Genomic DNA, 27,702 nt, shown 5'->3' on the forward strand with positions numbered 1-27,702 from the left:
TGCGCACGGCTTTAAATTGCATACAAACATCAAGCTTCGGAGAAAAAAATCGAGCTCGGGAGGTGGTTGGGTGGCAGAACGCGTAGTCAGTTCCGAATTTCCTCTCGCCGCCGCCAAGATGATCCGCAACCTCGTCAAGTACCCGTCCCGCGTCCGTGAGCTCCAGGCCCGCTTCAACGCCCACCCGAACCTCCATGGCGCCGAGAACCCGACGTACACGAAGGGCGCGAACGACAAGGCCGTCAACACGGCCGCTGCCGTCCTCTTCGGCCTCGGTATGGCCCAGACGCTCCGCGGCTGGTGGAACATGTCGTGGGGCCAGGGCAAGGCGGAGTAAATCCATTGCGTCCTCCTCATTCGAACTAAATCATCATCATATATCCGCCATGCATGCAGCATAGATCCCTGGAGTCTTCTAAATGAATGAATTCGCCGTCCTCGATCTGTCCCGCGTTCCGACGATACAAGCGGCCCACGCACCCGGCGCGATAGTGGCAGGTGAAGCAGCAGCGTCGAGCTAGTACACTTGCAGCCCGCAGCGACGTGGCAACGCCTCCATGGACCCTACGAGCTCTAGTTGGAGTTGCCCTTGGCGTCAACAGCGTTTGTCCATGGTCGCGCCTGGCCCATAGAAGCGTTGAGGTATTGCAGTTACGCGTGTCATTCGACGCCTCGGCAGCATGGGCGCGAAGCTCCGGGTTGTCCTTGCGCCGTCAAGCGCGCGGCCGTGCACACACCGTCCTTGGCCTCCGCCATGTTGACACCAACGACGCCGTCCTACTGTACACTACTTTCCGCATACCACTATTTGCCGTATAGTAGAGTATAGTGTTACACAAATTGTTTAGACTATTTCGGTGAACAAAAGTAGTGTCCGATCGAAAATCAAATGCTGAAGCGCAAGCAGCCAGAAGCGCAAGTCGACACGGACGCGTTCGCCCGCGACGGCTTCCTCGTCATCGATGGCTTCCTGACGCAAGCGCAGCTTCAAGCGCTGCGTGTCGAGTGCGATGACTTGTATGCGGCAACGACGCCCGAGGCCATCGTGGAGCTCGTATGCCCGTCGCGGAAAGGATACATCGCTCATGCGTGCTTCTGTAGGGCTGCGTCCTCGACCCGTTCGCCACCGCCCATGTACGTTTACATCGATATACTATCGAGAGCTCAATGCTAATGACTGCGTCCATGACACAGATGACGCGAAGCGCACGAACACAGCGCGATGCGTACATGACCATGCGTCGCAAGCAGACGCGCAAGACGTCCGAGGGCAATTGCATCGAGGCGCTTCTATTCCAGGACCTCCCACAAGCCCTCGCGCCTCTTTTTAGCCCCTCGGAAGGCGACATCTACTTCTTCAACGAGCACTATGTGGTCAAGCCGCCGGAAACCAACGTTGAATTTCGATGGCATCAGGTTCGCCTCGGATATATGGCGTACTACCACGCTGGCAACACACACGTATGTAGGACGACGCAGAGCAGCTCGGCATGTGTGTGCATCGGTCGTCGATCCCGTGGTACCTCTCTGCGTGGGTTGCGCTCGACGACATCACGGCCACGAACGGCGCGCTCCGATTTCTTCCGTGGACACACCACCCCGACGGCGTCGAAGACCCTGCCGACTTGGATTTATCGGCGGCAACAGCCCCGCTGGCCGTCGCTGCTGGCGCCGCGGTCGTCTTCCGGTCCGACATTTGGCACTTCTCTGCTGTGAATGCTACGTCGACGGCCCGCCGCGCCTTCTACGCTCAGTACACGCCGCAGCCGATATACAGCTCGCCGCGCACCATCGACCCTCTCTGCTCTGCGATTCCCATTGATCGGAAGCCGCGAAAGAGTGCCCCAAGATTTAAATAAGAAGTGTGTTCTCGTCTTCGTTGCTGTGATACCTGGGTCAATAGAGCCGTAGCGTGGACGTAGTAGACTGGGTGGAGCGATCATTGTGTTACTGCACACGTGTGCTACAAGCGCACTGACGCGTGTCCTGCATGCGTCGGATAGCATCGTCTAACGTTATTACTACAAAGGCTTCCTGGCTTGCCCCATCTTGCGGCCGCGTTTCTCAACGAGGCTAGTTCACCAGACTAGCATACACCATTGTGCACTGTCGAGCACCTTCCATCGGCTTCTTCGCGTCTTCGAGGCGAGTGCTTCGTCGGTCGACGGAGTCGTCCACGGAGCTCGATGCAGAGTCTGCGCGGTGATGTGGATTGGCCCGTCCACATGTTACAGCGTCTGCGACATGCCAATGGCACCGCGATCGGATTGGCCCCTTCGGTCTGCAACGCCTATGATTGGCTCGTTGCAAGCAGGTTGTAGGTCCAACATGCGATGGTGTTTTCAACGGCGGCGCCAACTGCAATGAACGGCGTATTAATACCATTAGGCGGGACGGCCATCGACCAACCGCAGCCGCAGCATGAATGGCTTGGGTGAGCTCAGTCATGGGCCGTGGCCAACGCACCACCCGGCGTCCCTCGGCTTGCGGCACCAATCGACGACCTCGTACTCGTCGCTCGACGACAAGGCTGCTGTCGTTTGCAAGAAGAATGTGTTTGTCTCCAAGTCGATGCGCGTGCAGCTGGCGCGCGTGAGCTACATCAACATGGTCCTCGTTGCGCAGACGCTGCTCTTCAACGCCTACCGCGGCGAGGCTATCACCCACAGCGCGACTTGCGAGCGCTACAACACGGTGCGGCTCCTTCTGCGCAGTGTACTCTGGGGCACGAGCTTTCTCCTCTTCTTGCCCACGACGGGCCACAAGCTCTTCAAGCTCTACCACGTGCGCTACGACCGTGCGTCCAAGCGGAAGCGCCACCGCCTCTCGGACACGCAAATCGACACGGACACGTCGTCGCAGCCGCCGTCCCGAAAACAGCTTCACGTGGTGCGCACCACTTTTTTGCGGCTCTGCGAGGTCGTGGCGCTGGCGCAAATCGTGCTGCTCGCACTCACGATCGTGTACATCCCGCTCGGTATGGTGCAGCCGAGCTGGACGTGGGATTGCCCCTCTGGTACACCTGCCCGCGACGTGTATATGGATAGCCTGATGTGGATGGTAGACATGGACGCGACGCTGCATGGTTTTCTCATGGCCATTTCGTTTGTCTTCGCGCTCTGGGCCTATATCGCGACGTGGGACTTCCTCGTCATGTTCCACCAACTCCGCACGCACTTGCTCTTGCAACACGGTGTGTTTGGCGACGCGCACCTCGCGCACGACCGTCCGTTCAACCGGTCGCGGAATGAGATCTTGCGCCACCGCATGTGGATGGCCGTGCAGGAGAAGGACATGGAGGCGCTGCACGCTGCCGTGACCAAAGCTCTTACCATAGACCTTGCGTTTGCGACCTCGTGGTTTCCCGGTGCGACGCTGCAGTGCCGCAAGCGCTTTGCGAGATCCCAGCACAACCCGCTGCACTTGGCGCTCAAGACCCACCAGCACGAAATGACGTGCTACCTCTTGGACGTAGGACATTGATGGATTATACTATTGGATTGATAGTATTGTATATGGTAGGTTGGGTTTGGGCTCAATACGCTCGAGAAGGTGCAGCTGTCCGAGTTTGCCCTGCGACACGTGTACGACAAGGTGTTTTGCTTCTTTTCGCCCAACTTTGAAGAGCCACCGAGCCTCTATGGCCCGCGCGGTTGGTTCAAGCACACACTCTTGACGCCACTTCACGTCGCCGTCGCCCGCAGCGACGTGCCAATGGTCCAGAAACTTTTGGCGTCTGGCGCCGACCCCAACGTACCAGCACAATCGACGCTGCCAACGTACGCGACACCGCCGCTCTTTTGGGCGACACACCCTGACGTGACTAAGCTCCTCTTGGAGCACGGCGCCAACCAACTGTGCGTGCGCTTTTGTCTTGGATTCAATGTTTGATCTTGTGATGTTTCATGCAGGCACGTGCCCAAGCATGGGTTTTACTTGACCGCCTACGAAGACGCGCTGCTGCATGGGCGCCACGCAATCGCGCACCTCATGGAGACCTGGGGGGCTGACATTGCGCTCACTCCGCTTCACGACGCCGCTGCCCAAGGCGATCCCGACCTTCTTCTGCCCTTTCTCTCGGAAGAATCGGTCAACACACTTGGGGAGCAGTCCAAAGGTTTGTTGGCTTCTTGTCGCCGCCATATGCGACAATATGTACATTATAGGTCTCTTTCGGCGCACGTCGTTGCATTGGGCTGCGATTCGTGGCCAAGTAGACACGGCGAGAGTGCTGCTTCAGCACGGCGCGACCATCAACGCCGTTGATGCCTACGGCCGTACGCCGCTGGCGTGGGCGTGCTATCTCAACCACGTTGAACTCGCCGAAGAACTTGTCACGCTCTGGGATGCCAAGCTAAATAGCGTCGACCACCTCGGCCAGACCATTCCATGCCTCTGCGCAACGCGCGACGGTAAGGAATCTGGTTTCGCACAGTCCTATGCACACTCTGTGGACAGGTATCGACACGCGTATCTTTCGTCTACTGCGCGAGAACGGCCTCGGAGACTTTGGCACCGTCGCCAACGGCGATACACCGCTGCACATTGCAATGAAGTCGGGGCACGAAGCCACAGCAATCGCGCTGGTCCGCTCGGGGTCTGTGTCGAGCGATTTCCCAAGGGCTAGGGCTGATGGCGAGTGCGCTAGGTCATCGACGACCAGCGTCAACCACGACGGTGTTCGAGCCATCGACTGCACCTCATCCACGGAGCTCCAGTTTATCATCAAGAAAGAAGCTGGTCAGCGCGACGTCATGATCAGCTACAGGTATTACCCACCCCATCGTGAGTACCGTGGCGTCTAAAGTGCGTGCTATTAGCCACGCGTTCCAGCCGTTCGCGCTCCGGCTCCGTCAGTCGCTCGAAGACAACTTTTTGACAACGTGGATGGACTTGATGGACCCAACTGGCATCAGCGGCGGTGCCGTGTGGCGCGACGAGATTGCCAACGGCATCCAGAACGCTGCCGTTGTGCTCTGCATTCTGAGCGAGACGTACCCGGCGTCGCAATGGTGCATGAAGGAACTGGCTTTCGCCAAGGCCCACAACGTCCCAGGTAGAGTTACATTTTCTAGATTGGGTCGATTTCGAGGTGCATGCGAACTGTGCATTAGTGGTTGCAGTCATGGCGCAAACGACCGAAATGACGGACGAGCTGCAAGTGTACCTCTGGAGCCGCCAACTCGTGGACTTTCGGCCCGCCATTGTGTCGGCGTCACCGACCAACGGTCGTAGCCTCATTGTAGACGACGTCATCTACAGCCAGCAGCTCGCGTCGCTTCTCGATGGCCTTCGCAACGAAGTTGAGAAGCACCGCGTCGACGACAAGGTGGTTTCTCGACCAAAGTTGTTGCATCGACTCCAGAGCCAGCGACTTACGTCCTTCGAGTCGATGCACGCGAAATTTGTCTTTATTAGCCACGGCAATTGCCACTTGAGCTTTGCGCGCCGACTGCAAACGGCGCTCTGGGACCAAGGTACTGCGATGTTTCAAAGTTTCAAAAGAGTGTCAGCCCAATTGGGGTAGGCGTGATTGCGTACATTGAGAACCATCACGAGGGCATTAGCATCAATGACGCGATCCTCAAGTGCGAAGCGTTCATTTCGATCTTTTCTGCTTCGTCGTGCGCCTCGGACGTCTTTTCCGATCAGCTTGCGTTTGCGGAAAACCGCGAGAAGCACATCGTACCGGTGCTATTTTCACCCAACTTTTTCCGCCTCGCGCACTCGTACTCGCTCTCGTTGCACAAGTCGGTCGTGCACTTTAACGACGCCATTGGGTTCCAAGAGAGTCTGGACCACCTCTTCGCAGCCTTTCCATGGGCAAGTTCATGGCTCGTGGTATCGATTGGCTGAATATGCGCGTGCGTAGATTCATTCGGCGACGAGCGAAGATGCTGACAGCCTCGTCGATGACGCGCCCATGTTGGAGTACCATATGCACAACCTCGTGTTGTAAACTAAATTAAATACAAGACAACTTTTTCTCGGCTTGGCGAACGAACATCGATCGTTCGAGCGCCGAGGTGGTGTGATAGAAAAGAGATCATTCCATCGCCGCCCGCCTTCCCGAGCCTCGCGTACTCTTCACTAATGGGCCAAGTGTTTGAGCAGCTCACGTAAATGCGTCGGCAGCAGTGGCGCATTGGACGGGGTCGTTTTCAACTTTATTCGTTTCGAGTTGGAAGATCATGTCATGTACATAATACCGTATTTACATGTAGATTGAAGTGGAGATAGTTAGCTCTGTCTACTTGCGGCGCTTTTTACCGTCTTGCTTGTTTTTCAGGGCCTTCATCGCCTTCTCAATGTCCTTGGTAGCGCGTACCGAAAGTTGGCCTCGCGTGTCGGGTCGGGCGACGACGGCTTCTGCACTGCGTTCCTGAACGGCCTCCGGCGCCGCCGCGGCTGCTGTTGCTGGTAACGGTCCTCCTCGTGGCGTCGCACTCGCGGGCCGATGGCCCATTTTCGAGTGGAGCAAAATGTACGCGCCAGAGGGTTTCGGGTCCTCGTCTTCCTTGGGGCTTTCGCCGTGCTTGTGCAGCTGGGCCGCGAGTTTTCCGACCTACATCGCTTCGCATGAAAAAGGTATTGGAAAAAAAGGCTGTTCTGACCTTCGTCATGAGGTGCTTGGAGACCGACTCGCGTTTTTCCTTGAGCTCCCGCAAAATGTTTTGGCGCTTGACTTGGAATTTCCCCTCGGGGGACGACGCGTGCGGAATCACAATCACATCATCCGTCGCATTGGCTTCTTGCTGCGCCTGGTGGTACCCGCGAATGCACGACATGGCGTACAAGAAGTAGTCAATGTCGATGAGTTCGACAAAACCCGGGTCCAGACTCACGAGGTATTCCTTGACGACGGCCGCAGGCACTTGCACACCGAGGGCGTGCACGGCGTGCGAGACCACCTACATACATCAAATACCACATCGCACCGTCGGGTAGCAAGTACCTTGTAGGACACGAGGCCCGTCTTGGCGTAGTCGGCATCGCGAAAAGCATCGTGAACGCCTCGGTCTCTTCGCGCGTGAAGCTGCTCACGGCTGCTTTGATGGTTCGCAGCCGCGCCTCGATCGACGACTTGTGTTGGTTCTCGCGCGCCACGCGCAGGATGATGAGGTATCGCATGCGACAGAGCTTGGCGACCCACCGGCGCTGGATGACAACCGCCGCATTGTGTCGAATGCGCGTGAACGGATCCAGGAGCGCGGTCGTCCGCGCGTCCGAGCTCGTCGCGTCGTCGAGGTGCAAGATGGCGCGGCCGACGCCAATTAGCATTGCCATCCACGACGACTTCCACCACGACGAGAGTGTTTGAGACACAACGTACGCGAAGAGCACACTGGGTTCGACGACAACGAGGTGCAGGAAGAGCGAGATGAGCGCCGCGCCAAGCCAGAGCCACGCGCCATCATTGGCCAGTGCAAGGCAGAGCAGGATCGTGCCTGCAAAGGCGCCACCGACAAAGAGGATTGCGACACCAAAGATGAGGCGTGGAATCCATGCGGGGTACCGCAGTCGCAACTGGAGTTTGAGAAGTGCGAGGCGCGCCGCGGACGAAGGTTTCGGCCGCGTCGCGGGCGATGCGTTCGTCTTGGACAAGAGCTGCGCCACGGACTTGCTCACGTTGTTGATGCTGGTTTGCACAAGATTCGACAGCATCCGACCTCGCTGCGGTGGCGCGGTCTTGGACGCGGGCGCTTCATCATGGAGAAGTGGGGCAGCATTGCTCTCGAGCTTGGGCTGCATGGAGGCGCGACGTAGCTGCGAGTCCCACGAGATGACGAGATCGCGGGCTAAAAAGTAGGCGCACGCGGCGTAAAAGAGCTCCAAGAACCTACAGACATCGTCATTTCAACGCAAGAGATGAAGACGAGCGTACGCCAAGGCAATCAAGAGGCCGATGATGGTCTGCGCGACACCCTGGATCTGTGCGAGGATGGGGTCGAGACACCCGCCGAGGTCGTGCACAATCGTGACCGTTTTGACCACTGTCGAGCCGTCGACGCGCTGCGCTGTGACGTTCTGGAGCTCAGTCGAACCCATGGGACACGGTCGTAGCGGAAACTCGGGAAGGCCGCAGCACTGCAGTTGCGACTGCCACAGCCGTCGGCTGTACCCGACGGTGTCGTTGCGCCAGATGGTCTTGATGCTGGCGACAACACTAAAGTTCTATGTCATTTGTACCATGAGTACGATGCCTCCACACGCTTTCCGACCGCGTTGCGCTGGGTCCAGTTGGGCGGCTCGGTTGGTTCTTCCATGGCTTGCACGATCATGAAAATGACCGTCGCGAGGAAGCCAATGAGGAGGAGACTCGCACCCGCCGCGACGAGGTACATCACGTACGCAGGGCGCGCAAAGCGCTTGCGCCGCTTCAAGAGGCCACTGAGAGCGACGACCAGCGTCGTGGCCACGAGTGTGCATGGCACTGTCGCAAAGCCCCAGGCGCCCGGAACAGGAACGCTGTAAATGTAAAACCCGAGCCCGAGCTGACTCAGACCCATGTACACGCCTACGCCAGCGCCATGAGAACTTGCAACAACAGTAGAAGATCGAACCAATGGCCACCGCCAAAAGCAATCGAAGCCAGCCGAGTACCATGGTCGTCCTACCCACGTGGCCCGCAAGCCAGCTAGACCAAACAAGCAGTTCGTTCCGTGCATCTCGATGGATATACAATTCGCACCTGTAGAAGCGTTCTTCGGACGTTGCCATGGCAAACTGGCCGAGCTTGGCGGCAATCGCCTGGATGCTGTGGTGCAGGACTTCGCGGAGGTAGACTTTTTCCTTGCGCCGGCGCTCGGCGACTTTGGCGCCGTCGTCGTCGTCCTGGCGATGTTTGACGTGCCGAAAGAGTGCTGCAAAGCACAGCTGCACAGAGAGACTCACGAGCGAGTAGACAAGTCCGTAGCCCACCTAGTAGTGACACATCTACATATGCGCGCCACATGTGATGGCTCCAAGACGTACGAGTTGCCCAGCCGTAAAGGATTCGCACTGGACGGGGCCGTCGCGCGTGCATCCGTGGCGGCTCGATACAGCCGCGTCGACGACCGCCACCGCAGCAACGGCGCAGAGCACACACGTGAGACGTTGAGCACGGGTAAACTTGGCGTCGTACGCGTAGTAGAGCGAGACGACGAGGTGCGTTGTCGTCACGTCGTCCTTGTACTTGGCGACCCAGAGTCGCATCTTCTTCCGCAGCGCGACCCACGTGCCCGGATGCAGTAGCACGAGACCATGGAGGAGCGCGGCGCCAACGAGCCAGAGAAGCGTCTGTAGCGTCGCGTACGCCGCGAGCAGCTTGTAGAGCTGGTTGAGAAGCGACGAGGCATCCAACAGCAACGGTGTCCGGCACCCGGTCGTCACCAGTGGTGGACACGCCAGGTTCGACCCCGACGAGATGGCGCGATCGAATTGCAGCTTTCCAGACGGCAGGGTCACGGGATCGTGGTACCCGCAGCAGTTGCGGCTCGACCCGAGGAAGAGCCAATCGTCTGGGCTCAGACTCGACCAAATATTGTCCAAGTAGGCGTCCAGGGTGTGTTGCCACTGCTCGTTGACTGTCGACGTGGCGACGACGCCGGTGCAGCTCCACGCGACCGTACCGAGCACGAGCGCCAGGCTGAGGTACATGACAAAGATGTGAAGCGTCTTGTTGATGGCGCCGTATACACCGTACGACGTCAACGCAAGGCCGATCGTGACGGACGCAACGACTGCGCCGCCGATGCGGGCGCCAAAGAGCACTTGCACGACGTTCGACGTAAACACCGTCGTGCCAGCGGCCACGTCGATGCCCAGAAGCGCCAGCCCCAGAAGCGCGAGGCCGACACCGGTCGCCACGACCAAAAATACGAATTGGAGCACGAGGACGCGCCACGTCACCGCGCGCTTCCGGCCCTGGCGGTAGTAGAGGACGGTGGTCGCCACAAACAAGAGAAAGAGCACGGTGGCTAAAAACACCGTTCCCGAGACGCCGGCGCGCGCGGTGTTTTGAAGTGTCTGGAGCATGTACGGACCGCAGCCGTCGACGGCGCTGGCCGGGCACGACGTGGTCGTCGTCGTCGTCGTTGCGCCCGACACGGGGTCGGTGTGCCACTCGGAGACGGTGTACGGGAGCGAAAACGTCGAGGCACCGAGTTTCGTGTACCCGCAGCAGCTGTAGGCGTCCTGGATGAACTTGCGTGTCGCGGGCACAAAGCTCTGCCACGTTCGGTACATGGTGGCGTTGACGCTGCCGGCGGCCACCGGGTTTTGAACGCGGTACGCTGTTGCAAAGAGCGCGAGGCACGCAACGCACGCGCTCAGCAGAAGCGCACCAAAGCGCCAGAGCCAGCGCCGGGCATGCGACAGCCCTGCGTAGAGACCGAGACCACTCCCCGCGCAGAGAAGGAGACCAAGAAGGCAGACGTACGTGCCAATGTAGTAGCTAAAGGCCGTGAGAACGGCCGCAATCGCAACGATGTTGGTCTCAAGGAGGACGTCGACGCCGACGCCGACGAGGATCGCGCCGCAAAACGCAACAACCAGACTCGCAAAGAGCACAAACTGCGTGCAAATGCGCTGTAGAAGGAGGTTGACGGGATCCGTAAACTCGTTGGCGCTCGTGACGCTAACGGACGCGGCCGACCCATCGGGCGCATCGGCCTGCATCGTGAGAAAGAGGCCGGTCAAGAAGACGAGGCAAAACTGGGAGAGAAGGTAGCTCGTCAGGCGCGCCTGCGTGATCGTTGCAAACTGGCGGATCGCAAATGTGAGCGGCTCGGCGCAAAGCGGCGCCGTCGTCGGTGTCGCACACGTGCCCTGGCTCGTCGCGTTGAAGCCGCAGCAGCCCAAGTTGGTCTCGAGCTCGAGCTTGGCTTGCGCCGACAGACCGAGGTAGCGTGTTTGTAGAATCGATTGGAGGTTCGAGTACGCGCCGAGGTTGTCACTGACGGTGGCCAATACAATCGTGAGTGCGACACCAATGACGAGCAAGATGACGTGGCACGCGATGTAGCGCTTCATACGACGTCGTTGGAGATGTGCGATCGCGGGGGCGCCATACAAATGCAAGACTAGAAGAATCATATGCATCCAACTTGTAGATAGCCAAGGTCGTACCGATGTAGAGGGCGGCGAGGACTGTGATCGGGATGCCCAGTTCTTGCCGCACAAATATCGTGATGGACGCCAAAGCAAAGAGATCCCACTGCAGGAGCATGTCGAGGCCCGCAACGACACCGAACACCATGGCACACACGCCAAAGTGGCTGCACACGGGCAACGAGCAGCGCAAGATAATGTCGACCAACGTCGCTTTTGACGCGACACCTAGCCGACACATTGATACTCTTTCAATCTTTCAACTGTGAGTGTACCGTTGGCCATGGTGTCGATGCGAATCGCCTCCCAGCGCACGAGCACGTTAGCGAGGCCGAGCGCCGCGACTTGCACGCCGAGTACAAGTACGAGCGCAGAAAAGAGGGTACCAAAGAGCGTCACCGCCGACGTCGTGAGGGCATCGAAGCAAACCGTGATTGGCGCGAGCAGCGCAGCGTCAGGGCACGGCAGCGCCGGGGCATCGTCGATGGACGTGAACCCACAGCACCCGAGGTCGTTCTGCAGACTCGCGCGCATGTCGTCGCTCAGCGCGGCCCACTGCGTCTTTAAAAACGACAGCGTCGACCGAGGAAAGTCGGTGACGTCTTCCAAATGCTTGTACGCAATCCCAAGCATCACCGTTTCGGCGACCAGCACAAGCAGCAACAGCACCATGTACAGTGTCCGTGCCCGCGCAGACGTGTTGCGCACGGCGGCCAGCAAACCCGCGGCAGCGACGACGACGAGTGCGATGCCGAAGCCGAGGAGCCCGAGGCCCACGGGCGGCCCAAAGACGGCCACGACCGGATTGGCGGTCGTATTGCCGAGAAACGCGTAAAAATCAACGCCGATCGCGAGAAAGACCGCCGACACGAGCAAGAGAAAGAGGTTGAGCACCTGCAGCGAGCGGCGGATCAGCACGTGCTGGGCCTGAAGCCGCAGCGTGCCAAAGAGCGCCACTAGATGCATGTGCGATCAGCAACTCCCGGGGGGCGCGTTACCTTCGGTGATGACGGCGATCGACGCGAGTGCCACGGCCTCGGCATCGACGATAGCCGCTTCCGACTCGACGGGGTCCATTGCGATGTGCGCTGTCGTCGGGTGCCACGTTGCAGTAAACGCATGGACCGTCGTCGACGCGTCGGTCACCGGCGCAAACCCGCGGTTATGGGTCGGCGCAATGTCATCGACGCTCTTGGCGTTCTCGGCGCGCAAGAGGTCGTTCCACGTGGCTTTGCTGAGTTTGCCTATCGAAATATGAGCGAACGCTGTTGATATATATGCGTACCGAGGCGTTGGAGACGAAGCGCCTCCTTGTCCAATTCGTCGCGCTTGACGCCCCACCGGAGACCTACCGCGTACAGGACCAAAAGAAGCGCCAGCGAGACACCCGGCACGATCGACGACGAGTCGTCGCGATACACCGTCGGGTTGAGCGGCTCGAAATTGAGCACTTCCTGCACAACAACGACGACTTCAAGGCCGCCGAGGCGCGTGCAACTGCACGTAGTAGTCGTTGCCGAGCTCAAACTCTTGACCTTGGCGCACTCGGTTGCATCGTACGCATCAATACTGGCGTTCCAGGACAAGCACGCCGTCTCAAAGCGCGGGCCCGTCGCCAGTGCGTCGTGGGCAAACGACACGTTGACCAGTGGCAACGCCATGTCCGTGTTGAGAAGCTTTTGCTGGTAGAGCACGCAGGCGTCGGTTTGGTCCAGCGCCGACATCCCCAGAGGTTTTCCTGCACCACGAAACGGACTTAGATTGAACAATCATGTAGAAGTAGTGTACCTTGAAACTGAGCCGATGCATACGACGTGAGCGTGTGCACCCCAATATCGATCGACGGAAGCAACGCGGGCGTTGCCGCCGGCAAGGATCGCGTACGCACCGGCGTCGTCCACGCCACAACGTCGAGAAAGTATGTGTCGAGAAAGCAGTTCGCCGTCACTGGTGTCAGTGCCACTGTCGTCGTGCGCGTACCGAGCGGCAACGGCAAGACGTCGCTGAGGACTGAGTACGTGGCAGCCGTCGACGATGAGAGAGCCACCGGCGCCTGGCCAGGCAGCAAGCCGGCACTACTGATGGCGACGATGGTGAAAAGCGATTCGAGCAGCTGGGTGTAGCTCGTTGGCGTTGCTACAGGCCACACGTTTAGGCCAAGCAATGCCAGTGCACGCACCGATGGAGAGCCGGCGTCCCGACGTTGCATTGCGCACGACTGTCTTGTCGGAGTTTTGGGCCAATAGTACGGTCGCCGAAAGCACGCTGGGCGCCGAGGACGACACGAACGACGACGGGTCCTTGAGCTTAATCGCAGACGATGTGATGGACGTCAACACTGCCGTCGCCTGCTTGATATTACCCGCGTCCACAGACGCCGCTCGAGAATTCAACGACACGATGCTGCTGAGTGCGAGCGCGCTTTGGGTCAGCGTCGTGGCGGTGGGTTGCACCGTGGAGCCGACCGACTGAAGGGACCCTAGCATCTCCATCGCAAGCGTGTTGAGCGCTGCGTCGGCAATGCACTCGGTGCCCGAGTACCCTTTCTCGCAGACGCATGTGCCGTTGCATACACCTACGTCCGTCGGTCGCCTCCATGTATTGTAACAATGTCAGTAGACTGACCGTGGGCACCGCACGACGTGGCATTGCAAGCGCCAGCGAACGCGTGCTGCGTTTTGAGCACGGCCGCAGTGGAGACGAGTACGTTGAGCGCATCGTTAAAGTTGCCGCCTTGCAATGCGTCGTTGAGCGTGCCGTTGCTAATCGTGGACCAGAACGACGTCGTGTTGGTCGCTTCTGGTTGCAGCACGAGCGCCGTCGCGGAGATAATGGAGGTGGCGCCAAGGCTGTCGGTGACCCGACCGATAACGGTCATCTAGACACCACTCCACAATGGGGCACTTGACTACGTCGCCGTTCGTACCGTCGCATTGGTCACGGCGCCGTTGCTAAGGTACAGACGGACTTGGGTACTTGGGAGCGTCAAGCCGGAAGCGAGCGGGACACGCGTGTCATTCACAACCAAGTCGAATGCGTACGTGAGCGGTAGGTTGGCGTCTGTCCAATCCGCGCATGTCACCGTGAAGAGATCCGAAATCGCCGTCCTAGTTTCGCTACCGTTTATATTGGAGCGCGACATGGGTCACAGTACCCTTGAGCCGGCAGGATGCTCATGGAGCCTGGTGTCGGCGGCGTGTTGACGGTGATGGAGATCGTGCCAAAGCCAGCGCTACCCGTCGAGTCGAGCGCCGTGAGTCGAAACACGTAGGTCTTGCCCGGTGTTAGCACGCTTGGCGCGATCGCATTTTGCGTCGCGTTGAGCGGAAAGAGGAGCCCGCCGTCCGAGAGGTTCAAGTCGCCCACATCTTGGCTCCAACGCGTCGTATACGGGTACAACGAAGAGATGTTGGGTGTGAGCACCACCTACAGGTAACCATCAGGACGGACCCCGGACTCGAGGCAGTACGCACCTTGGACGTCGGGTTGACTTGGGTCGACGATGCACTGATGCGAACGACAGGAATGCGTCCTGAGACGGTCGTGATGTCCGTCCTTGCGGTCGCGGACCGGCCAACGCACGCCACCGATACCTACAGTTGAATCTAAGCACTTGTACACGAATGAATGGCGGCCTACGTTGCACGTCGAAGTGACGACGACGGCGAAGCGCAGTGTCTTGGGCGCGTCAAACGATCCCGGTGGCAACGTCACGACGGGCCCATTACCGCTGGAGAAGTTGATGACCGTGTTCGTCATCGGATTCCAGCACACTCCACCGGTCGACGAGGTTAGATTTGTCGTCGTGTTGAGCACGGGCGTGACGTCGACACAGCTCCACGCATACTGCAACACCCGGTCAACTTGGTCGGGATCGTATGACGCCGAAGCATTGAGCGTAATGGCGTCGAGGGCGCCAACAACATGGCTTCCACCGGCAAACTGCGCGATGAGCGGACTCGCGACCACACTAACGACGACAACGTCGGCGCTCGAGACGGACGGCGCCGACGCATAAAACGCAGATATCCGCAGCGTGTAGTTCAAGTTGGTGGACAAGACATTCGGCGGCAACACAAAGTAGCGCGGGTCCACTGCCGTGTTGACGAGGCTGACCGCCACGGTAGCGTTGGTGCTTGCGTCGACAGCGGTCGCCGTCCACACGTAGTTCACGGCGCTTGTGGCTGCCGTGCACCCCGACGTCGTTGGCGCGATGGCTGCCTGAATTGAGATGGCTTGTGTTCGCTGCACGCTCATGGCACTGGGGCCGACGATCGAGACCACGGGAACTGGGTCGCTCAGTGTCGCGACGACGTGTGACGCGAGCCCTGCCTGCTGGAAAAAGTTGGTCAAGCGGACACCAATCACATAGTTGCGGCCCGCGAGCAAGATCGATCGATTGATTTGCCACGTCAGCGACGTCGACGCTAGTGCCAACGCGCGCAGGCGGCACATGGCGTCGAGGTCCGCGACAGACCCAAACGGGTTGGTCTACGCAAGCAACACTTGTAAATTGCATTGCAAAGGACGTGACGTACGGAAAGCGTCGCGTTCGTCGTACAATACGGCGCAATGTTGGAATAGATTTGCAGCGTTTGCTGGCGCACGGCGGAGGCGTTGGTGCTGCTGATCGCGGGATCAAGTGCACTGGTGAGCATCGCAAACCACTGGATAACAAACGGCCGGTTGGCGCCCCCAGACGATCCGGTCGCATCGAGCGAGAGAACGCCACAGGGCCCGATGGATTTGGGTCCGACGAGGACAATCTGAGGCACGACAATCGGGCCGAGCGCGACAGCAATGGACGCTGTCGTGTACAAGACGTTAAAGTCGCGCGACTTGAGAACGAACGGCGACGTGCAAGCGCCTGCTGTCGAGACGTATTGCGAGCCGCACCCGTTCAGCTGGAGCACGTTGCCCGGTGCAATCGACGCCCCCGTGCCCAGCACCATTTGCAGCGTCGTGAGGTTGAGCCAGAGACAGTTGGCGCCAGCGCCAAGGCTGTACGAGGTGTCGGCTGTCAAGTTCCAGATGAGGTCGCACCCGAACGGTCGACTCGGTAGCACGTAGCGTCCAGCAATGTTGGTTATCGGCTGACTTTGATCCACGGCCATGGTCGCGTTCTGGTACACGCTGCTGTCAAAGGTGACGAGAATTTTGACGCCGGTCGCATCAAAGGTCGCAGCGACGGGGACCGGCGGCGGCACGTCCTCCTTTCCGAGCACCGTAATGTACAACGGTGCAGGCGCCGACGCGTTGTACCGCAGATCCAGAGATGTCGCTTGACTCACGAGCGACGTGTACATGGTGAGCGGCTTTGGCGACCCTGTCTGCACCGCGGCGAGCACGACCGTCTGGGACACATTCCAGTTGGCGACTGAAAACGTGAGCGCCGCGACCGTCTGGCTTAGAGGATTGCTTGCAAAGATGAGCGGCTCCGAGACCGTTGCGCCCGTAAAGGAGCCCCGGGGCAAGAATGTTTCCGCCGGGATCTGTAGCAGCACGGTCACGTTGCTCCACGGCGCACTGGAAAGCTGGAGGGATACTGTCGCGTTAAAGCTGCCTTGCGCCACTGTTAGGTTCTTGGTCGACGAGAGCGCGAGCCCCGAAACGTCGTTGTCCGTGATCCACACCGTCAGCAGTGGCGGCCGCACCGCTGCGTACTACGAAAACGGTCATCATATGACGGGACCGACGATATGTGTCATGATGACATACCACGTTATCGAGTGACGTGAGCGCGTGCGAGATGTTAGCCGCGTGCACGCCGCCTTCGTCAAAGAAATCGTCCGTGACAATGACAGAGACGTTTTGCCACGACGACCAATTGGAGCCGTCAAACGCAATGGAGGGCGTGACGACGGTGATGTTGCAGACGCCAAAGGCGCATCCGCTGTGCGAACCATTGAACGTGATGAGCACGGGGAACCACGGCTTGGAGGTGAGCCGAACGCCATATGTAATCGGAGTGGTGTTGCCTTCCGCACCAAAGATCGTAGGCGACGAGAGCTCAACGCCTGCCACGTCAATGTCCGTGATCGTCGTCGTGACGTTCGCCACGGTGCGATTGCGGTATATTAGATCGTTGGTCGTGATCATGTGACGCAGCAGCGTTGTATGCGGCGCTCGGTTCACGCGGTGGTCGTGGATCGGAGATATCTACATTTTCGCGTGAGGGATGCAGACCACGTATGCAACATAGATGTACCGTGATCAGTTGTGTCACATTCCAGTTGAGCCACGTAAAGACGAGCGGCGCAGAGACCACTACTTGGTTCCCAAGGTTGTCGGTGCCGTTGGAAAGCGCTGTGATGGTGACTCTGGCCCACGGCTCGGTTGTCAGTACAATGCTGTAGATGTCATTGGTCCCGGCTTCCGAGATGGCGAGCGCCGTCTTGCTCACAATCACGGCCGACGTGTCAGCGTCATAGATCTGCACTGTGATGTTGGGCACCGCCGTTCCGTTGTACTTGACGTCGTCACTGAACACGCCGTGGGAGATGCCGCCAAAATGCACATCGGCCTCGTCCAAGCGGTCCGGAGTCGCATGCATGTAGACGGTCTGTGGAAGGTACCAATTTTGAACCGTAAACACAACCTACCGATTGCTTGAGACCAAAAAGATAGAACAATGATTGCGTCGTCGTACGTACCTCTGTCGTGTCCAAGGTCACATTGCAAAACCCAAGCGGTAGCAGTCGGTCCACACAATGTAGGGATAGATGACAATGAGCACGGACGCGCGCGGCTCCGTCGTCAATACCAGCGTATACGTGTCCGTAATGCTCCGTTTTCCGCTGTCACCAAGAGCGACTTGGACACCACGACACGTGCGCGGTCCACGTCTGTGACGTTGACAGCCACGGTGGGCACGATGACGCCGGCGTAAATAAAGTCGAGCGTATAAGCCTCGTGCGTCAGTGTCGAGATGGTCACGTTGGTGGATGGCGACGACTCGTCGAGGCGGTCGTGCACGGAGACAACGTCGATCGTTTGCGGAATGTACCAGTTGGACGCATCAAAGATCTTGCGGGGCGTCGTCACGGTCATATTGCAGAGGTATCGCTCTGGGTTGACACTCACAAGGAGTGGGTAGACGCACGTGCCACGAAGCCCAAACCTACGCGCGCACTGGGCTTAACCATTGTTCTACGATCACGACAACGTACACGTCTGTCGGATCGACTTGGAAGACTGTCTTGGGGTACACCGCACAGCGCGGCCCGGACGAGGCATACTGTGTGGCCACGGCTACGGGGACCTACGCAGCACCAAAATACTTCACCACGTTCAAGCAAAGCATGCGTACGAGGTCTTGAGTGATGAGAGTTGTGTTGACTGTGACATTGACACTTGTGAAGACGAGCCAGTCGTTGAGGGACCAGTCCAGAAGCCACTTGTAGCCGCCGTCGAGGTACGGCCCCGTGCGAGTGACTCGGACGCCTTTCGTGGCCCGCGGCACCGCGAGGGCATTGGTTGGGTCGAATGCACTGTCTTCAAACCTGTTTGACGTCACGAACGGAAAGGCTTCAAGTGCTTCCTTGACGCCGTCGGCGGTCACGTTCATTGGCAGCTGCCACGTGGTGCCCGTATAGACAGTGCCCGTAGCATTCAATGCCAGTGAAATCGTAAACACGCCGTTGAGGTACGTGCCGTTGGCCAACGTTGACGCGGCGACTGACGCCCCCGTACCAGTGATGTTGCCCAGCACCGTCATCTCGGGGACATTGCCGGCCGTTTGAGCGTACGTTATCTGCCAACTGTACTGGCGGCAGCGCCCGAATGTATCGCAAAGAGAGTCGACGCGGTTTACCTGAACGCCGACGAGTGGCAGTTGCAGTGGCAACGCGTGAAGTGCCGACTGAACCGCCGCGGCCGACGCGTTGAACGGAGGTACGGCGTGGCAAGCGCCGGTACGCTTAAGTTGTACACCTCGCCCGTGGGGTATTGATGGATGAAGGCACCCCCGATCCGCAAGGCAAAGCTTCCTCCGAGCATGTCGCCTTGCTGGACGAACGAGAAGACGACAGCAGAGGCTAGACCCGTCAAGTTGACGGATCGCGCTGTGAGGTTCTTCACAGGTCCGACGTTGCCTATAAACTCGATCGTCCACGTAAACGTGAGCTCGGGCGTCAGTTGCCGCTGTTGGACCGAAACGGGCCCGAGCGTTGGGATGCCCGCCAACGACGCCATCACCTATGCCCCATGGTTGTGACTTTGATTGAACCTCAATGAAAGCGCACCTCGTTTGCGGTTGCATTGTAGCGCAGTGGCGTCGAAACACCGGTGTACGTGGCATTGACAGGATACGACAATTGGAAAAAGCCACCGATTTGGTTTGGCGCGCGAGTGACCGAGCTCGAGACGACGACATTGGACGCCGCAGATGCCGAGAGCACCAGCTGGCGCGTGTCCACCGACACAGTGGTGTGGTAGACGGGCACGGACGTGAACGTGATGGTGTACTCGAAACCAAAGTCCACGACCGCTCTCTGGACCGTCACGGTATTGATACCGGGAATGGATTCGAGGTACGTTGTCATTTGAGCTGCACTGGCGCCGTACGCGACCGTCACGGGCCCCGGCGTCGGGCCGTAGCTCCAACCCACGACGCCAGACGGGGCTACTGCCGCCGGCACGATCGCACGAAGCACGCCGGTACCAGGAAAGGACAAAGGAAAGTTGAGCACGAGGATCGGCGCAAGTGGAGACGCTGCGCCGTAGACGATGCGCCAAACAAGCGTCGGCGCCCCCGACGCCGCCGACGTCGTCGTCCTCGTCACAAGGTAGCCCGGCTGCAGCCCATTGATTGCCGATTGGAGTGTCGAGGCAGAGGCAAAGCCATCGAGGGGCGGCGTGACGCTCGTGGTCGTGCTCACTTGAAACGTTGCGCCATAGGGAAGCGTACTGCTCATGGCGGTGCCAACGGGGAACGTGATGCTGAGCTCGTATGTTTGCAACGCGAAGCCGCCCGTGAGTCGCACGATGACAACGGGGTCGATGTGCGTCGTCGTTGTCGTCACAATTTGAATGCCGTTGGTCGTCGTCATGGCGGCGGTCACGGCTTGGATCTCGCGTACCGACGACGACTTGATCTCGATCGAGTTGGTCGCGACGGGTCGCGGCAGTCCGCAGTTCGCTCTAAACCCAGCGTGTCAGCTCTTTTAAAGTCTCTTCCGCGTACGGATCGATGGGGTAGCCGCACGTGCGGTAGCATCCGCCAGTCGCCTCGTTGCTGATGGTGACGTTGACCTCGCTCCACGGCTCAGTAGCTAGCACCATTTCATACTGGGCAGCTACGGTCCATTGTAAAACAACGTCGCCAAATGCCGTCGTACCGGTGGACGTGTCGTTCTCACTCAGCGCGATCGATGTCGTCGACAAGACAATGTTGGACACGTCATTGTCGACGACGGCGACGCGGATGCTTTCAAGGAACATTTGGTCGTACTCCTATGTTGCATGTGATGATGATACATGTCTCGAACACTTCTCTAAAGCCAGTACCGGGTCGGCGCTGGTGGTGGTCACCACGATCTTTGTGTAGTGCACGTCGGCCTCGTCGAGGCGGTCGTCCGTCGGCGTCACCTACGGAATGTCATACTCGCGTCGCTGTCGACGCACGCACCGTCACGGCTTGGGGCAGCTTCCACAAGAACGGCGTAAAGTGCAATGTCAAAGGCGACACGGTGCAGTTGCACAGACGACTCGCGTTGCCAAGCGTTGTCGCAGGCACGGGACACGGGTTCGCGGCCGTGGCCACGCCACACGAGCGATAGCAGTCCGTCGACGCATTGAGCTGCACGTACACGTCGTTCTTGGGCTCGGCCGTGAGCACGACTTGAAAGATGTCTCCGAGACCGGCTTCGTACACCATCAAGTAGTAGGCTGAAATTTCGACTCGTGCAACGTTGATGTCGGCAATCGTGAGCTGGAGCGGCGACACACTAACATTGCTGTAGCCAAGCACAGGCACAACGGACGTCGAGACGTTCTGCACCGCCCACGACGTCTGCAAACCGCCAAACGAGGCGGCGACCGCAGACGCCAACGGGAGTGCTTGGAGCTCCGTTGCGTTGAGAATGTAGTTGCGAAAAAACGCGTCCAAGGATGACGCTGGTGTCGTCACGTATGCTGGCGTTACGACCGTCACGGTCGTGGCGCGCGTCGCCGCTGCATGAATCTCGTAGGTGACAACGTCGGGGTGGAGTCCTTCGGCAATGAGATCGTCCGTGGCGTGCACATGAACGTATTGCGTTTCGTTCCAATTCTACACGCAAATAATTCAATCCAAAGGCGTCGTGTGTGGACGCACCGTTGGCGTAAAGCGGAGAGTGGGCGGTAAAACACTAGCGTAGCAAAGACCCCAGCGGTAGCACGTCGACTCGGACACAAGATCGACGTCGACGCTCGTCATCGGGTTGGTTGCTAGCCGAAAGTTGAGCATCGCATACGATTTGGTCGGTGTCGGCTGGTAAAAGTGCTCGAGGATTTCAAAGGTGCTCAGCGGCCTCTGGTAAAACGCCACGTTGGCGAGCCACAGGATGCCCGTGAAGGTCAGCTGTCCATTGGCTGCAACGGCAATCGTGTCGGAGCGCGTCACTTGGTCCAGAAACATTGTCGTCGTGCCCGACTGCGGTGTCCACGCATTCACCGACAGTGTCTGCGTTTGCTGCTTCCAGTCGTACGCGGCAACGATATGATACCACGTGGCGGGCGTCGCTCCCGGTGACGAGAGCGCGGTTGGCCCCACGACCGTTGACGTGATCCCTTGGTCGGACAAGGAAAAGTACAGCGTCTGGTTTGTAAACATGCCGACGGTGAACGTTGCTCGGGCACTGCTCGCATACGTCGCGAGAGACCCAGCTCGGATCGTCGATGGGAACGCCGCCCAAAACTCGAGCGTGAACGAACCGTCCCTAGTGTTGGCATACGAGATACCAAACCACGCACTGCGATCAAAGACACTTGAAACAACGAGAGACGAAGACGATGTCAGCGATGCGAATGTCGTCGGAAAGGTAGATGCCGCCGTAAACACCACGTTGGTCGCCGAGACGTTGGCATCGGGGGCCGATGCGCTCAGCTGCAATAGCCATAATGGCTCGTCGCGTATGATAAAGAGACTGTAGGCATCACTCGTGAGCGGCAGCAACATCGTCGGAAGGCTCGCTGCGGGCGCGAGGACGACCAGGTCTCGGAACCCGGCCCAGTAGAGCGTCGTGTCTTGACGCACAACCGTGCCATCGGCATTGCTGCACGTTGCTGTGGGGCACTGAATACTGGAGCAGACACTATTGCAACTCGCAGGCAGCACGGTCGAGCTTCGACCCCACGCATCGCTTGTGCAGCTGCACGCGTCGTTCGAGACGAGCGGCGGTGTGTACGCCAGTGCAGGGTCACCGTAGACGGCAACCGAGATTGCACTCGGTGCCTCGACGCTGCCCGTGCAGCTCGATACATTCAAGTTGAATACCACGTTTTGCAAAGTCCGCACAGCACCGAAGTCGACAACTACCCACTCGCGCACCGACGGAGCCGCGCCAACAAAGAAGCATCCGCCGGTGGCGCTGGAGCTCGCGCCAAACACTTGGATCGGCAGCTCGGATTGGTTCACGCCCAAGAAGCGCAGCCCAGGCAACGCGAGTGGCAACGCACCCGAGCCGCGCAGCTCCACCAGAGCATATTGCGAGGCCTGCGCCGCCCACCGCTGTACATCAACTGTTGCAATGTGAAGCGCGCCGCGGCCGACCATGTCAAGGCGCAGGTACCTACGCTCATACACATCGAATGCCGTTGCATACCCTTAAGAGCTCTACCGTCCAGAGGCAAACATGGGCCACGACAGTGTCAAGTCGAAGCAGACACCAAGCGATGACGTCCAGCTTTTCTCAGCGGTCGCGTTGACGGCGGCAGTCATGGGGCTGCTCGAGAGGCGCAGTCGCGCCTACATGCGCCGTCATTGTGTTACAAGCAGTACCATTTTTAATGCACATACCGAGGTAAAGCTGGAGATGGTGTTGGGCGCGGTTGGCATCGCCGGACTTTTGCACAACGTCGCTTCGGCCAACGACCGGGCGAGGCGCAACGACAAGGTGCCAATCGACTGCACAGTGCCCAGATCCATTTCCCAGTACGGGTTGGTCTCAAACGTCGTCGACAGTGTCGTAATTGGAGTGGTCGCGGTCGTGCTCAAGGTACTCGGGAGCCCAAGCGCCACGTTGTCGCTTCGGACATGAGCCCCCGACGCCAGCGTCCACACGTGGCGTTGGTCATAATTCGGGTTGACTTTGGCCTCTGAGACCCAATTGATGGCGCGGACACTGTACCCATCGTCCGTTGTTGTGACGTTGACGCCGCGCGGGTAAAGCTGCACTTCACGCAGCGAGATCTGCATGTCTGGCTGGGCGTAGAGACGTATGTACTGACCGGCGCCCGGAATTGGCCACACGAGCACGGGGCGGCGAATCCTTATGTTGTGCACGAGAACGCCATTGGATGGCCCTGTTGCCAGCGTCCAATTGGTTGGCAACGGCGCTGTCGACACGACGACCACGAGTGCACCAGACGTTGTCGTGAGTGGCAAGAAGATCGCTAGCGTGCCAAGCGGTAGAACGCTCGGAAGGGTGACTTGCCACCACGTGAAGGCGTCGGGTGTCACGGACGTCACGTTTCCATCGACTGCTGCACCGCTGCTGCTACTGCTTGGGCTCTGAAGCGTTGGCTGGTTCAGCAGCAGGTTTGGAAAGTGGGTGCGCAGTACGAGGACAGGCGCCAAGTTCTCGGGATCGCTTCGGGCGTGGACTTGAACACTTGCGCTGGCCGCAAGCACATCCATCTGGAAGCTCAGCAGCGGCAACGAAGCACCAACAGCGGCCACAAGCCGTGTTACATCCAGACGCAAGACCGAATTGATCATAGTGGCGTTGAGCACGATCGGTGCAACAAGCATCGGTGGTGGCACGGACGCAAACGACGCTTCCGTCCAATTGGACTGAACGAGGCGCACGCGGACCGTGAACGTCGGGTTGAGGGTTGCCGTGGTCACGTTGAGCCACGTGGTGTTGACAACCGCGTACTTTGTCTGCGTTAGCTCGAGCATCGCCGAGCCCAAGTCGCTATTGAACGCACTGTGGTGCAAAAATGGCAGCTGAAAACGAACAAGCGACGTCTGGTTGGTCGCAAGCAGGAGGACGTTTGTGATTGTACCCGACTGCGAACTCATCTAATGCGACACGATACGCGTCCCAGCATGAACTACACAAGATCATCGATACCGTGAGACTGTCCGTGCAGACGCCGGTCGATGTTGCGCCGACGGCAGCGGCATCCACAGTCACGTCAATCTCCTTGATACTCAGTGCAGACGTCGAGGCCAACACAGCAGCCTTCTCGCTGTTGAGAACGTGAACTTGCACTTGACTGTGCTGCGGTGCAAAATAGACCTACCCACTAAAGTCAGCAAACTCAAATCCAAGGACGCATCAACCTCGGGGAGGGCATTGTAGGGCAATGGCGGGGCGATAAATAAAGACGACGACAGCGGTAGACACGACCTCACCCAAAACGCCGCCGACGAAAACGACTGCGCGCCGGCGCCAGATGCAAATATCGCATGGGAGATTGTCGAGTTTAACGGCCCGTCGTCCTTGTGGTTGGCGACGGCCGTCACCGTAAAGGTTTGTGGTTCAAACCAGTTGGCGCTGGTAAACACAAGAAACGCTGGGGTTATCTGCACTTGGTCCGAGCTCGACGCCACGATCGTGACCTAGTACCACCGATGTTGCTTTTGAATCTCAGGCGTCGGCAAGTGTACCGTATCGGTTGACGCGGGTGACAGTGCAAACGCTGCCTGGTACCCCGACGCCGAGTAATTGGCAGCGCATACGTCCAGAGCCGTGACGGGGGACGCACAGAGGGATCCTGTTGCATTTTGCCCTTGGGACGGCGGCGCATTGAGGACGACCGCGTAGCTGTCGATCGCACTGCCTAGCGCGATGCGATTGTAAAAGCCCTCGCCAAGCGTTGTGTTACCCTCGGTCACTTCAAGCTGCATCTTGGAGATTGTCACAGCTACGCCCCATTCAGTAGCGGTACGTCATTTTAGCCATTTCCAGACCTGGGTCATTGTCAAACACCGTCACGTCCAGTCCAACGCTGGGCGTAAAGGTAGCCCCGCCGCAATTCCACAGCAGTCGCTCTTGCAAACTGGGAAAAATGAAAAAGAGGGCGTCGAGGACGCGGTCGGCCGTGCCCGGTGGCCACGCTTCAAACGCCCAGCGCTGCGTCGTGAGACGCTGTATGCCAAGACACAGTGCCCACACCAAATGCGTCTGGTTTTGCGCCAGTGCAGCCAGAGCAACGCCGTCGGATACCGCCTACGGGAGGCTCCAAACACACTTTCAAAGGTACAGACCCTCTTACCACGAGACTGTAGACGTAGCCAGCAACATCCGCAGGTACCGCCGAGAGGTTGAGCCCTGACACGTTGTAGCTGAGCGGGTTGGGGTTGACGGCGCTGCTGTTGATACGCTGGACAGCTTGAGTTGTCCACACCCCGCCCATCCGTCATCCAGGGGTGCTGGCAGTAGCTGCACCAACCGCAGTGGCACTTGGATGGTCTCGAGTGCGCTGTTGATGAACGTCGTCGATGAGGTCGGAGGGTTGGGGTTGAGCGCGGCAGCGCCGTAGCGCATCGGAATCACATTGAGAGGAGCTGTGACGTTGCCGTCACTCAGCAACGGGATAAGCTCGCCGTTGCCTGTGATTGTTGCATTTACGTCGCAGACAAGCGCGGGGGTCCCGGCTTGGCACGACGCAGGTTGCTACCAACCCATATATATAAAAAGTGGTCGATGCAAGTAGTTTACCGTGGAGCAATTGCCGTGCGTCGCCACGCCGCTGCAGTTGCAGGTGGCCACATAATAGCACGATGGTTGGCGGGTGTTGTAGTGGGCGTCCAAGCTTGACGCAATGTGTGTGACTGTCCCTCCGGCATGGATGCCGCCAAATTCGTTTTCCGAGACTGCGTCGTCGACCGCCGTCACCGAGATCCACTGCGGCGTGTTCCAATTGCTACTGTTGAACTCGACTGTCGTCGGGTGCAGCTGTGTCTGCAGTGGACGCAGTGCCATCGCCGTCACGAGCACGTTGTGCCACGGCTGCGATGTCAGCACGATACTACGCACGATGATTGAGCGTCCCACTCACGTCAGAGATGCTACCTGTAGGCGTCCCTCGCGCCGCCTTCGACTGCATACAAGTGCTGTCGCGAGAGCGCAATGCTAGCGACATCGTTGTCGCGAATCGTAAAGAGCAGCTGCCGCCCAAGCACAAACGGCGTCGACGGTGCAAAGTACTTGTCGTTGCTGCTCACTGCGTGGGAGACCGCAGCGTAGTGCGTATGCTCACAGATCGCATCGTCGATGGCCGTGACCGTCACGGCTTGCGGCAGGTTCCAATTCGACGCGTTAAAGACCAGCGTCGGTGATGAAAGCGCCACTTGGGGGAGCCTACGCCAGCGTGAGCGACCGGTATACCGTAAAGCGTCGTACGGCTGTCCGCTGGGCGTGGGCAAAGCAGGGTGCGTCACCGAAATGGTGACGGACGCCGTCGGCTGTCGATTCAACACAACAGTAAACTTACCGACGGTACTGTCGCCTTCGGCCAAGTGCATCTGGATCGGAAGGATCGTAACGCCACCGTCGGCCACCATGTCGGTCATGGCGCCCGATGTATTGAACGCTGTGAGAAACTGCGTCCCGGGGGCGCCGCCCGACACGAGGAGCTGTCCAGCGTCGATGGTAACCCCGTAGGGATAGTCGTCGCCCGACGTGCCAAACTACCAAAATCAATGCTGGCGCAATCGCGGACAAGGAGGGCTACCTGTCGGCTCCAAAGCTTGGTGCCAGCGGTAGTGAGCTTGTACAAAAAGAGGTCCCGGCCCCCAAACTGCCGGTACCCGTTCGAGACGTGCAGCGCGTCGTCCATCGCGCCATACGTGACGCCGAGGACGTAGATGTAGTCGTTGCCGTCGGCCTCGGTGGTAACGACGACTGTCCGCGCTTCGTCGTGCGCCGGTGTGCCAACCTATCGATCGAGTAGAATACTTCCCCTGTGTTCGTATGATCGTGCAACCTGCTTGTGCCAGCTGCGCACCCCGGACGGCAAGTATTTGAGGATGAACCAGTCAAAGTTGCCTGCGTTGGCGTTGTTGGACGTGATGTTGCCGCGCGTCGAGCCGACGACGTAGACGTTGCCTGCCGAGTCGAGCGCATTGCCGCCCACGATCTCCGTGTCGCCGGACCCGACGGTGTCAGACCACGCGAGCGACCCGTCGGACGCTACGTTGGCGGTCGTGACGCCCACTGCGCCGTACTCTGTCGGCCTACGACCAAGCCATCGTCCATTGGTGCGCGTCGGCATGAACCGTACCAGGACGTGGCGCCGAGTTTGGTCGGACGGCTGACAAAGTACGAGCTGCCGCTGGACGCGACTTGGTCGGCGTCGACGAGGGCGGCGCAGTAGGCAGCGAGGCCACCGAGCAGCGTCGTCTTCCATCCCATCGCACCTCGGCTTGGATCTTCTTCGTGTCACTGCTGTTGTTCG

The 27,702-nt window shown here is 59.0% G+C and overlaps 5 protein-coding genes across 5 annotated transcripts; 3 read left to right on the plus strand and 2 right to left on the minus strand.

The window, feature by feature from the left end:
* Positions 1-118: 118 nt before the first annotated feature.
* Positions 119-337, plus strand: SPRG_13218 (hypothetical protein; the record flags this gene model as incomplete). Its single annotated transcript, XM_012352592.1, has 2 exons — positions 119-259; positions 287-337. The coding sequence occupies 2 exons, from the start codon at positions 119-121 to the stop codon at positions 335-337; spliced, it is 192 nt and encodes a 63-aa protein (XP_012207982.1).
* A 549-nt stretch (positions 338-886) lies between these two features.
* SPRG_13219 (hypothetical protein) lies at positions 887-1,859 on the plus strand (the record flags this gene model as incomplete). Its single annotated transcript, XM_012352593.1, has 4 exons — positions 887-1,054; positions 1,102-1,134; positions 1,195-1,416; positions 1,470-1,859. The coding sequence occupies exons 1-4, from the start codon at positions 890-892 to the stop codon at positions 1,857-1,859; spliced, it is 810 nt and encodes a 269-aa protein (XP_012207983.1). The 5' UTR covers positions 887-889.
* A 529-nt stretch (positions 1,860-2,388) lies between these two features.
* Positions 2,389-5,959, plus strand: SPRG_13220 (hypothetical protein; the record flags this gene model as incomplete). The annotated part of the gene is made up of 11 exons (XM_012352594.1): positions 2,389-3,016; positions 3,065-3,471; positions 3,523-3,857; positions 3,912-4,117; positions 4,167-4,412; positions 4,459-4,597; positions 4,649-4,768; positions 4,821-5,056; positions 5,115-5,477; positions 5,528-5,841; positions 5,873-5,959. The coding sequence occupies exons 1-11, from the start codon at positions 2,422-2,424 to the stop codon at positions 5,957-5,959; spliced, it is 3,048 nt and encodes a 1,015-aa protein (XP_012207984.1). The 5' UTR covers positions 2,389-2,421.
* Positions 5,960-6,207: 248 nt separating this feature from the next.
* Positions 6,208-17,647, minus strand: SPRG_13221 (hypothetical protein; the record flags this gene model as incomplete). The annotated part of the gene is made up of 22 exons (XM_012352595.1): positions 6,208-6,565; positions 6,615-6,911; positions 6,956-7,840; positions 7,886-8,175; positions 8,223-8,518; positions 8,565-8,638; positions 8,693-8,922; positions 8,977-11,066; positions 11,113-11,322; positions 11,370-12,050; positions 12,093-12,338; positions 12,380-12,832; positions 12,883-13,230; positions 13,274-13,669; positions 13,720-13,972; positions 14,021-14,201; positions 14,249-14,520; positions 14,568-14,687; positions 14,734-15,585; positions 15,633-16,757; positions 16,813-17,253; positions 17,303-17,647. 21 exons carry the CDS (start codon positions 17,645-17,647, stop codon positions 6,842-6,844), a joined length of 9,858 nt encoding a protein of 3,285 aa, XP_012207985.1. The 3' UTR covers positions 6,208-6,565; positions 6,615-6,841.
* Positions 17,648-17,764: 117 nt separating this feature from the next.
* On the minus strand, positions 17,765-27,681 carry SPRG_13222 (hypothetical protein; the record flags this gene model as incomplete). Its single annotated transcript, XM_012352596.1, has 24 exons — positions 27,529-27,681; positions 27,232-27,481; positions 26,980-27,183; positions 26,649-26,935; positions 26,319-26,606; positions 25,965-26,274; positions 25,692-25,919; positions 25,519-25,626; positions 25,214-25,472; positions 24,870-25,167; positions 24,584-24,842; positions 24,372-24,539; positions 23,093-24,319; positions 22,914-23,041; positions 21,410-22,865; positions 20,723-21,364; positions 20,602-20,682; positions 20,279-20,547; positions 19,338-20,235; positions 18,908-19,290; positions 18,404-18,854; positions 18,264-18,355; positions 17,915-18,214; positions 17,765-17,879 (listed from the first exon to the last, which is right to left on the minus strand). The coding sequence occupies exons 1-24, from the start codon at positions 27,657-27,659 to the stop codon at positions 17,765-17,767; spliced, it is 8,832 nt and encodes a 2,943-aa protein (XP_012207986.1). The 5' UTR covers positions 27,660-27,681.
* Positions 27,682-27,702: the final 21 nt, after the last annotated feature.

Source organism: Saprolegnia parasitica (genome assembly GCF_000151545.1).
Source record: "Saprolegnia parasitica CBS 223.65 unplaced genomic scaffold supercont2.102, whole genome shotgun sequence".
In the NCBI taxonomy this organism is placed as follows: Eukaryota; Oomycota; class Saprolegniomycetes; order Saprolegniales; family Saprolegniaceae; genus Saprolegnia; species Saprolegnia parasitica.